Here is a 12,610-nt window from a genome sequence, read left to right on the forward strand (position 1 = left end):
TTCCTGCTCCTCACTGCAGGAGGTCAGAAGTCAGGGTGAGCCATATGACAGCACCCTGGAGTAGGAAACAAATCACTGACTTGCCCAAGGACACTTCGGCAGAGTAGATGATTCTGGGTTGTCTGAGTGAGGGATGTCTCTCGTTCCACCAGTCTTTCATGTGGAATTCGTACCCTTTCTGAGACAGAATTTCTAGAAGCCGACATTGTTACTTTAAATCCTAGGGAATTACAGAGTCCATACTCTGCTGAGTTTGGTCCGCAGGTTGTCTGGGGAGTCATGTGTGTGTGTCCCATCAGGGTTTGCAGAGATTAAAGGCATAGATGAGAAATTGGCAGAAAAACACATGTACCCGCACACACTCACACACACGGGACCAACGCGGCATGCCAGCGAAGGTTTGCGGTGGATTAACCTCAAGGTTGCTGGGTGGGTGAGCACAGCCGGAGCAGCAGCACAAGCTCACAATTGGGATGGGAACCTGCTGCTGAGACACACGTAGGTGAGCACTCCTCCTGCCAGGAGATTGGAAGGATTTGCACTGAAATGAGGAGAAGTTGGTCAGAGAGTGTGTGTATTGATGTACCGGCATGTCTGTGTTAACAGCAGACTGGCTTCATGTGTGTGTCTCTGCACAAACTTAGAGCATTTTCTGTAGTGCCAGGTTAATGAGAGGGGTAGGTGGCTCTGACATGAGATTAATATCTCCACCCCCCCTTGACTTGAAATATGGTGATTTCAATGAAATGGCCTTGGCATGCCTCAGGCCCGTTCTGCTCTGTTTGAGTGAGTGTTTGTATGTGTGTGATTGTGCGACTGTGCGTGCATGTGTGATGGCAAAATGATGGGGTGGCAAATACGGTGGGTGATGGGGGTGGGGGATCTAGCGGGAGGGATGGATGGTTAGACAAGGCCTTTAATAGACCTGTGCACTACAGAGGAGTTTTAGTGTCAACAAACAAAGGAGATATGCACAAAGCACAGTTTGAGGCTCATTTCTCAAAAAAATCATGGATATATCATTGATCATTAATCTCTTACTGGTAATGCTCCATTTTGAATTGAATTTTGAATCAATTTCTTTATCCTTCTCGTAATTGGACTACCATGTTGAACCTGTTAAAACTACAATCCCTTACGATAAGTGAAATACAATGACTATACGTTTGAGTGCAGTAGAAAGCTTTACGGAATTTTCCTGCTCTCATTGTTTTTGTACAACCAGAAGTGAAATACTTCCAGCATGAGAACACCTAGAGTGCAGCCCATCATCAATTGGAATTCCATTTTTATTGGACAATTCTTCAGGGTCTGAAATGCATTACATATAACATGCAGCCTATGCAGGCAGTAATGTGCCTTAAAGCTGGCAGGATTTATGCTTGGTGCAAGGGGTTAACATGACTACCATCATATACCTGTGGTGGATGATTTGATTTGCAGTTCAGTGTAGGATTTCACAAGCACCCCTGCAAAACTAGATGGATGTTTTGTACATAATCCAGCCACATGTTGCATTAAATTACTGCATATTCCCACATAAACATTCTTCCATCCACTTTATGATACTGGCAATAGTAGAAAGGCTTCATTGCTAGAAAGCTAAGATTCATTGTGGTAGTGGCGATCGTGTCGACTATAGGGTTTGCACTGATGACTTTGCTAGAGCTGTTATTGAAAAATTTCCACAACTATCGCAAGACTACCAATCAGGGTTACTGCAGTTAGCATGTGGTATGAAGAAGATGTGCACGATAGCTACAGAGTAGCCATTTGTGTTGCTGTAACCCCTTAAAGCAAAGCAATGAATCTGGCTTTAGAGTTGCAGGTCAGGGTTGAAATGAGACATGTAAGATAGCTGTGTTGATGTTTAACATTCAAATTTAGATATGGTTTCCTGGATAGGATACTGCAGGAGCAGATTTACAATTCAATTTGATGTTTAGTGGAAGAGACTGACAATTTTGAAATTCTATCAGTAAATACACAGTTACTCTTAGAGGAGGTACTTACTTTATAATAAGAAACGTTTTTGCAGCTATAAGCGCCCATACGGCAACTGAAAGTCTCTTATAACTATACCCTGTCTCTCCCTGGTTAAGTGCAATCACTGTTTGTAGCATATAATTGTTGCAAAATCTTGTTATTGTAATAGTTACATAATTTGTACCACATGCATGGTGTGGCATGTAAAGCCTGAACTGGCTGCAAAACATAATCTTGTTGTCACATGATTGCAGCTCCATGCTAAGAAGGTGCCTGCAAGTTGGCCCGATTATCCTTAACCCCTACCCCCTCAGTGTGTTTATTGGCCATGTGCGGCACTGTAACCCCCCCCCCCCCAAAAAAATCTCACACACACACACAGGCACACACACACATACACAGAACAATCCCTCCCTGTGATCACCACCCTTCTTTCCCTGGTGTCTGTGTGGCTGATAATGAGTGCCTCCTGTGCCGTCCCACCGCTGCATGTGGGGCCCACGGTCATATTGGCTGCAGACAGCACCGCTGCCAAGTATTACACCCCCTCACCCACCCACCTGCTCCTCATCCACCCCATCTACCCCCCCCTTCCAACATGTCTGGGTGTGACAAGACACTGTGGCGGGCCCAGGCATTTATGAGCGCTTAAGCGGTGAAACATTGCACCTTGACAGATAACCTCATTTATTTTCTCTGCATCACTTGGGAGGCGGGGCCGGGTTTGATCAGGGCTTTTTTTAATATTTTATCACTTAATTCAATTTGGGCAGGATTTTACATGTAGCGGGGCTGATAACACATTTGAAAGCATCGTAAACAGTATCAAAGAAGGACTTGAATAATGAATCGAATGTAATTGTCTTGGGTTTGCCGGATGGTTATGTTATAAGAGGTTTATCTATGCTGATAACAGGCTTATATTCAGCTTGTATTGCATCACAGTGACTTGTGGGTTTCATTCCAGTCTTATCTGAGCCCAGTGGCTAATAATTGGTTTTCCTGTGGTTTGCTGTGAGAAATACCAATGCTTTCACATCATTTTAATTTGAGCTGCAGAGATTTTCTGTCAACTGCTGGCCAAGATCAATGTTGCAAACACTCCAGTGATCTGTCAGACATGTCATTTTAATGCCTGATCTCCACACGAATCACACAGATCGAGAGATATATTTATATATATTTTTATCAGCCTCCACCTCAATCTGTAGGGGATTTATTTTGCAGTTATGCACAAAGAAGTACATTTTAATGCTCTTGTCTTTATGGCTCGAGGGACCATCAGCCCAGGTTTGGTAGTAGCACTGGTGTGAGGGCTGTATGTAAGAGTGCTGGGGATTGGGTGGGGTGTGGGCAGCTGTTGTGGCTGCTAAATGGAGTCAGCTGATGGTGCAAAACAGCAGCGGTGGTGGCCTAAGTGGCTAGGCCAGCTGACACGCTAAGGGACAAAAGAAAATAGAGGGAGGAAATTTGTGAGGAAAAATGCATCAGACATTGATTAACAGGTTTGTGGGTGTGCTTGCGTGTGTGTGTGATTGTGTTCCTGAAGGTTGGTCCCTTAGACCAAGAAGGTGACCCCTCTGGACTCATGGAAGCAGTAATTGAAATGCCCTGTCGCTGTAATTCCCATTCATTTAGCTTTAGATCCAGCTCAGTTGTCCATGTAGCATTCACTGAAGGGCACAAAGACTTTCAGATTACAGATATAAGAAAAAAATAGAACTGCAACAAACCATGTCAGTTTTAAGAGGAAAACGGACATTTCAGATCAGCTGTCAAAATGATTAATAAAGACTGTGTGGGTGTGTTGGTGTGTTCTGATGCACTGCAGGGGTTAGCAGTCTCCAGTCAGTCTGTATATTGGACTGAGCCGGTCATATTGGATGTAGGCAATGTTGTTCTGTATTTGCTGTTGCAGCTGCTGTGCAGCGTATCTGTGCGAATGCCTGTGTTTGTACTGGATGGGGTTGGGGGGGAATGGCTGCTTAGTGGCAGCATGGACATCTGTCTCCAACCGTGACACACACACACACACACACACACACACACACACACACACACACACACACACACACACACACACACACACACACACACACACACCAATATCCTGTGTGGGCCGTTTCATCATGGTGTAATGGTTGATAGGGATCTGAGGGGGTCCACTCTGGATAATGAGAGTGGCTGTTGGAAGATGGCTTCTGATGGGGGCCCCTGTTGAGCCGAAGGGCCTAGACAGATATTGCCTTGGGGAACTGGATACACTTATATAGAGAAGACATGTATATGTGTGTGTCTTATTGCGCTTGATAAAGGGATAAGGGGAAAGAGCAAAAACATCAGTGTGTTTATGAGTGTGTGTTCACAGCAGAGCAGATTGCTATGCCGGGACAAGTTGTAAGCTGAGGGATTGACAGATGACCATCTCAATCCCCCACAACAGAGCTTGAACTCTGTGACGCCTTTCTTGATTCCCCTCCCTCTTTTCAAGGGACGATCTGTCACTCTCTTTCTGCAGTGAATATTTATTCTTGGGAGAAATGAGACACAGGCACACACATACACACACACACACACACACACACACACACACACACACACACACACACACACACACACACACACACACACACACTCACACACACACACATACACACACATACACACAAACATACACAGTTCTGCATTGCTATCCTTGTATGGACATTGCACTGACTTTCATTCATTGCTGACAACCTAACTCCAACCCCAGCATTTATCTTAAGCATAACCAGTTGATGTTTTAATCTAACCTCAGTTCAACACCATGCCCCTAACCTTAACCAAGACCTCAAATGACTTTGCCTCATCGTGTAATCCAAAAAAGGTCCCAAAGAGGTTAAAATAAAAGCACACACACACCTTGCATATTAACAACAGCGATAAAGCCATTTAATTAAAAGTGAGCTTGAGCTCGCCCCAAAGGTGTTTTTTTATGTGCAATTAAATGCTCAAATGATGCCCTGATATACAACAGAGCCCATATACTTTCCACATGTGGTAAATCACAGAGTTTACACTCCCATTTGTTATGGACGTTCTCTGAAAGGAGAACTCAGGCAGCAGCTGATGTCTTATGCAGAACGTTTTAATGTAGACTTGATGCATGACCAGAAGGTGAAACAATATACAAACACTAACAGAGTAATGTGAGCAACTGTCATCCCCAAGTCTTCAGATGTCTTCCACAGCATCCCCATATATCTCCCTCTACTTGTGTCAACCATTCTAACAGCACATCCGTAAATGGCTAGAAGTGCTGTCACTCTCTTTGTAACATGTGTGTTCACATCCTATTGGATAGTTAAGTCTAAAGTATGCATTCCAAAATCACATTGTGTCCTTGAGTCTAGCCACTGGTAAAATACGCAAAAGAGCTGAAGTTGGGGAGAGTTGAAGCTGGTGCCTCTCTATGCTGGTGCATCTGGATTTGATAAGAAAGTCGTTACGCGTAGACGCTACAATGTACTGGTGGTTGGCCCTTTATCTATAACCTGACCTTGGTACTGCTTAGAGAGAGAAGGAAGTATCTGTGGAATTAGACAGGCGCTATTCTCCTGTAAAGATATCAATTGTAATATAAAATATACATAATATAAAGTGGTATATACAGTAATGTGTGAGGATGGTCAAAAATAATAAATCATCTTCTAATTTTTGTGACATTTCTGTACATCTACACACATAATGGGCAGCACTTTTTCTTTGAGGGGCAATTCAGGATTCAGTATCTTGCCCAAGGGCACTTTGGCATGCAGTTGCCCTACCTTCTGTTAATGGAGGTATGACTCTACCAACACCTCCTCACCTCTGCTGCGGCTGTGTCTCAGCTTGATGCACTTGAAATCTCCCCCATCATTCAAATATAGCCTTTGTAACACGTTTGAATCTAATTATAGAAACATGACACAAATAACCTATATTTCAAATTGAATATACATTTGAATAATTATTGCAAGATGATACAAAACATTTCTCATGCCTTATTGTAGATTGATACATATATATCATCTTACTATTTGTGTAAATCAGAGCAGGTGAAACATTTGTATTACAGTTTGCAGGCTTTCAGATCCAATCTATAGAAATCTATTCAGTTGTGTGTGTAGATGTGTGTCTGTCCTCTTATTAAAGCTTGCCGTTCAGGCCCAGTAGTGGGGATTATTCTGGCTTTGTTGAAGGGGTTTAAAGGAAGGGTCAAAGTGCACCCACTTAATATGGGCCCCAAAGGGCCTCATGGATAATTGCCAGTGCCTAATAAACTTTGAGACCCACTTTTCGTTCAGATTTGATGAGTTTGACGGGTAGAAAAGGGAAAGACCGCAGGCCCCTGGAGCCATGATCTCAGAATGGTGTGTGACAGGTCATCACGGCGGCCCTTTAACCCTGCTGCATGGTAATTCAGACCTGGGGTGCAGCAAACTGTCCTATTTCCATCTTCTCTGCATGACGGGACAGGTTCCTGAACAATTTGGTCAGGGTTTTCAAATCTGCTGCGAATAGTGATTGAGGAAAATGTCGGCAGCAGGTACCGATAAGGTCAGGGGTGTGGTTAAGAGGTGCATATCCTTTCAGGAGTGGATGGGCCAATGGGATTTGGAATGCCCCAAATGCTCGGTGGCTAAATAATTGGCCACCAGGATATGAGTCTGACTGCACCCATAAGCGGTAATTTCATCCCTCTAAGAGACACAGATAAAAAAGACAGTGACACAATGATTCAGGAGCCGACAATGAATCGTGTACACCTGCATTTTATCAAGGCAGAGCCAAGAACTGGCTCTGTTAGCTAATGCGGAAATGAAAAATATCCTTTTCGTTCCTTAAACACTGATGTGCCCGTCTCCCATGACCTTGATTACCAACAAAACAGGCAGATTTATCTCCTCACACACACACACCCCTTACTATCATTCAGGAAGGACGCAACGCTATCTTGACAAGAAGAGAAATTAGCCTTTGTGGCGTACAGCCTGACACATAGATACAATGCATTTTCCACACAAGGCCAGGTATTTGAGATAAAGAAATGTCCTTAGAAGTCTTGGGTGTAAGTGAGTTCATATGGATGGATGTACGGATAGATATATAGATGGTGATAGTAATGTTAATATCCTGGGGCATTGTTGGTCTGCCAGTGCTGTCATTAGGGGAGGTGTGCTATTAATCAGATGAGGCGGTGACCCTCCCCTGCTGGCCTGTGACATTATAGTGACATTGGTGCTGTGTCTTCACTGACACGACCACACACGCACACATCCTCGTGTATAAAGACACACATGCCTACATAACACACAGACACACACATATGTTCTGTACATGTTCCACAATCTATCAGTATTGATAAATTGTGACAACAGCCTGGAGCAAATAATTATCGCAAACAGTATCATGTGCAACTCTCTTTACATGGACATAAAACCATGTGGATGGGCTTAGGTAAAAAAATGTTGGGCCACTGGATTTACTGGAAGATCTGTTCCAGCAAAAGTTTTATACTTTCATATTCAAGTGTAATAACATACATCCTCCGTGGGCTTATTTAGCTCTCAACTCTTAATGTATCCAGTGAGTAGACTTAGGAGTTTTTCTGACCTAGCTTGGAAAACTTTCCTGGATTCAATGAAATCTCAGGGCAGATATAACCAGAACACAAGTTTATACAACTCAAGACTCCTTTTCAATGGAAAGCACATTGAATAAAATGTATGACTAATCGTAAATCAGCATTTACATAGAACTGCAGGCATGTTGTGTTGTCTTATTTAGTGCTGTGAACATTTAATTTCAAAGTGTGTCTTTTAAAGTACCAAAATGTCACCTTTACAATATGAAGGCACCCTTAATAAATGTTAAAGGAATCACCTTATAAATGGAACATAATCTCGAAACTGCAGGCTACTTTGTCATATTTGCCAAATTAAACTTCTTATTTAAGTGATTTGATAGAGTCCTTTTTTGAGATGTACTCAATGTATAAAAACCACAACAACCCTGAGAGCGGCTGAATTGCAAAAATCTGAGTACTTACATAATATATTAATACACCAGCTTGGTATTGAATGTAAATCCTGCTCCTGTTAATACATTTTATGTCACCCTGAAAGGTGAGAAATTATGACAAAGGCATTTGGTCAAATTACAAGATGAGTAGTTATTAAATTGTTATTTAATCTGTCAGTTGAGTTGTCTGTGTGATGTTCCACTTTACTTGATAAGCTTTAACTGACATGACTTGCAATTTAAAGTTGAGCTAACAGATTTCTCTCCACTCACCTTCATGACAGTCTCAACAGCCCTGCAGAAAACTGTATTATCAGGAGAGAAATGAGGCAGGGCATGAGTTGAATGTCCTAATATTTATACGACTGACTGACATCAACTAGATCACCATAATGCATGCAAGTCAGCCATGCTATCCTCAAGCATCAGTTAATCATCCACCAATTCCTTGATGTCCAGATCTCACATCTGCCCATAGCTTCAAAGATTGCTTTGTGGAATATTTCAGGGTAGAAATTGGATACCCCAAGTGCTATTTGGAGGTTGTGAAGAGAAAGTTGTGAGGATATGCTTTTCAGATCAGTCAGGGTGGGTTTTGTGGGGACGCTCAGGCCAGATAGGAATGCCACATGAACCTTCCCATTGGTTTATCCATTCCAAAAATCCCAAGAGTGGCTCAGACCAGACTTCTCGCCTGCAGGCCTGAATTCATTTCCCTTCTTCTTGGTAGACTGCTGTTGTCAGAGCATCATTCTAGTCTACAGAACCATCCACCACACCTGTAATCTGAGAGGTCACAGAGCTCTGGAGACTTGAGATAGAAAAATCCCAATGCCTTCAGGTAACAGGCACAGAGGTATTAATATGGAAGCAACAGAGGAGGGGGACTCTAATCTCTAATGTTTTATGAATAGACACCAAGAGAGAAGAGAGAGATATTTCCTGGAATTGGTATTCCGAGGGGCGTCTGGCAGTTTATATAGATTTCTATGATGTACTTTGTTTAAATGGTCACTTATTTTTCTTGACCGCATATCCAAGTGCCTTAATGCATGTGCATTTGCCAAGGGTGTGTGTCTGTTTGTGGATCAGATTGAATTATTCATCTGCTTTGTGTGTAACAGCTAAGAGTCTCCATTATTGATGTGCTGCATGCCGCACACTAAGTCACTGAAGATCCTTAGGGACCCATGCACATCAAGTTAAATTCAGTCTTATAATGTCAACGTCCCTTCACCCTTTGTGTTATTCCGTTCACACAGTAAGAGATGATCATGATATTTGGTTTGCGCCATTCATGTTGTTTCTTTTTAGGACCAAATGTCAGTAAAGAATTAATATGACTCGTATGCATAGTCATGCAAGGTAAAGGATCATCTGTAGGCAAAATAACAGCTTGATATCAGCAGAACTACATATATCCAAAGAGGTGTTCACTTATTCTTACCATCTCCCTGCATCTTTGCTCTTTTCTCCAGTTCTGAGAGATGACTTCCGTCAGACGCCCAGTGATGTGGTTGTGGCAGCTGGTGAACCAGCTGTCATGGAGTGTATCCCACCCAGAGGCCACCCTGAGCCCACCATCTCATGGAAGAGAAACAACATCCGGGTCAATGATCGAGATGAGAGGATCACTGTAAGTTGACTGGTGGTTCAGCAATTCACTGTAGAAAGTTAGAAACAGTAGCAACAGTTTGTAGCAGCAGTTTTCATTATTAATTGTTCATGAAATGTTGTCTAATCTTCATCCAAGTCACAAGTAAAGACAGACAAATTGTGCTTTAAACAGAAATCCAATAACAATTATTATCTTTTGGGTCTTAATTGAACACATGCATAACATAAATATTCACATTGCTGGTAGACAAAATACATGAACCCTTGAACTCAATCAGTTCAAGCTGTACCATGATCAGGAGGAATTTTAAGAATTGTTTGTATTCTTAGGACATCTGGTGTGAAGGACTTTCTGAGCTCATTCCTCAGCATCTCTATCGGTGTAGCTCTGACTGCATTAGGAGGATTTTCTTAGTATGAAGTCATTCTTTTGTAGATTTACCTTAATGTTGAGGGTCATTGTGCTGCTGCATAACCCAGCTTATACTGATCTTCAGCCAGTAGACAACCACCCTGACATTATCCTGTAAGATACACTGATAATTTAATTTCCCCTTCAAGATGACTAGACCCAAAGGCAGCAAGGCCCCAAATCATCATGCGCACTGTTGGAATTAGGATTTCAAGTTGGCATTTAGTGCCCTTTTATGCCATATTTAGTGCTGTGTTTCTTCACAAACAATTCAACCTAAAGTCATCAGCCCAAAGAATATTTTCATATTGACGTGGAAAGTTGAGGTGCGCTCTGCTAAACTTGTGGCACACTGTGATGTTTGTTTTAGAGAGCAGCATCTTCCCCTGTGGCATTCTGCCATGACACCAGGCTCCATGCACCATAATTTGACTCATAAACAGAGATGCCTCCCGCCCCAATTATTCCTCTAAGCCTGTAGCTATGACTCTGGGGTTGTTTTGTTTCCTCACTGATCATTTGGGGTTGTGAATTTGGAGTTACTTTAGCTGAATGCCCATTTCTAGGTAGGATAGCTTCTTGATCGTAATTCTTCTGAGATCTTATTTTGTTAAACATGATTCACATCAGCAGGTGCTTCTTGTGAATTGCAAACTCAAATTTAATTAATTGGAGTAGCTCTAAACCAGTCAGGTTTAATTTACACTTGCAATCTCCAGAATCTAGTTAGCTTTTTACTATGTTATTAACTGAGGGATTCTAATGCTTTTTCCAAACTACACTGAACATTTTTAATTATGTATCAGTATGGAACAACACCACAATCTTTGTGATATCGGTTATACAAGTTGTGTTTGCTCCTGATTGTAATGTAGATAAAGATCTGATTTTGGTTTGAAGATATATTAATGCATAAATGCAGGTGATTCCAAATAGTTCATCCACTCTTTCTTGCCACTGTATTGTGTTTTTCATCACAGTTTTTGGGTCATGCTCATATCCCTTTTTCAGTGAAATGTCCAAATAAAATTTTGGATGCCCTCTGACTAAGGATTTCTATTACCATTAATGGAAGGGACTGAGTTTTGATTATTGATGAGAAGACTATGATTAAAATAACTCCATCACACATGATTTGAAAATCAAATTGCTGAATAAATTGCTACTGCACTGATTGCTGTAATTTAGTCCTTTAAGGTTAACTAACCCACCTTCTAGAAAAAAAATACGTGGCACCACAACTTAAGAACACAATGAAAGCAATATGTAAACCTGCAGTTTGGAATCAAAGATGTCTGTACACAGTGTATGTCATCATCAAACAATGAATCATTGGCGCTACTTACTGTAGCATACATACAGCAGAAGAAGGTGTTTCTATGGCGATGGCCTGGAGCTAGACCCATTGTCAAACAGTGTAAGAACAAGCGGAGCCATCTGTCGTGACACACACTGAAAATTATTGAGTGGCTTCTCTCCTGACTAACGTGCTTCAATATCCTTTTCCCAACCTCTCTCCATTTGTCATTTTTCTTTCCCCCTCCACCACCACCAATTGCCCTTCTCCTCCCCATCCTCCTCCTCCTCATACCTGTTTATCTCTCTTCCTCTGCCTCTCCCTCCTCCCTCTTCTTTCCATCCCTGTGCCCTGCATTTTCAGATCCGCGGTGGCAAGCTGATGATTTCCAACACCAGGAAAAGCGATGCTGGCATGTATGTGTGTGTTGGTACCAACATGGTTGGAGAGAAAGACAGTGATCCTGCAGAACTAGTGGTTTTCGGTGAGTCGTTGTTACTGTATCTTATTAAATGATGGACAACATGGATATATTGGATATATTATTTTACTTTTTGATTACACAAACATGCTGAAGCATGCAGAATTTTATATGTTCAGATAACAATGGCCAGTTAATGTACAGGTAGCTGTACATAGGAAATGTACATAGGAAATTATATAAATCATCCTAATCTCTTGTCATCTATAGTAAAGACATTTACGATGCCTCCTGCAGAAGCTTCTCAAAACAAACATACACTCACACATACACACATATCCTGTTTTCTGCCGTTTCCTGAATTCATTTCTTCTTTGCTGCTCTTTCTTCTCTCGGCTCTTGGAACAGAAGATGAATGTTCCCCTCTCAATTGCCCTTTGCTTTGCTCTCTTGACCTCTCGTCTTCTTTCCTCGTCTCTGAATCTCTGCTTTGCTCTCAGCAGAGCAGCAGCATAAGCCCTCTCAAAGTTTGTATTGATCCCAGGAAACAGATAGAAAATTGATATTTTCTTAGCTCTTAGCAGTCCCACCAACCCCCTCATCCTCACCACCACCGCCCAGATGCTGTTCCATCTGCACACTGCAGTGCAACAGTAAACCTAGAGCAAGTGTGTAACGCTCAATTAATCAATTTATGGTTGAAAATTCCCTCTCGACACTTCCCCTTATATGTAATATTACTGCCATCTGTGAAATTTGTAAGATAATAGCCATCGCACATCTGCACTATTTTTAGGCTATCACAATTTATTATGATCATGATGAGAGCTTACAA

At 42.0% G+C, this 12,610-nt stretch overlaps 1 protein-coding gene across 1 annotated transcript in view; it reads left to right on the forward strand.

Moving 5' to 3' along the window:
- The window catches only part of robo3 (roundabout, axon guidance receptor, homolog 3 (Drosophila)), a gene marked incomplete at its 5' end in the record, with an annotated part of 70,448 nt that overhangs the window by 14,454 nt on the left and 43,384 nt on the right, over nt 1-12,610 (forward strand). The window contains 2 exons of the mRNA XM_061085360.1: nt 9,507-9,664; nt 11,718-11,838. Of these exons, the coding sequence (XP_060941343.1) occupies nt 9,507-9,664; nt 11,718-11,838 (279 nt within the window). The remainder of the gene's footprint in view (nt 1-9,506; nt 9,665-11,717; nt 11,839-12,610) is intronic.

Source organism: Limanda limanda, chromosome 14 (assembly GCF_963576545.1).
Source record: "Limanda limanda chromosome 14, fLimLim1.1, whole genome shotgun sequence".
NCBI lineage: Eukaryota > Metazoa > Chordata > Actinopteri > Pleuronectiformes > Pleuronectidae > Limanda > Limanda limanda.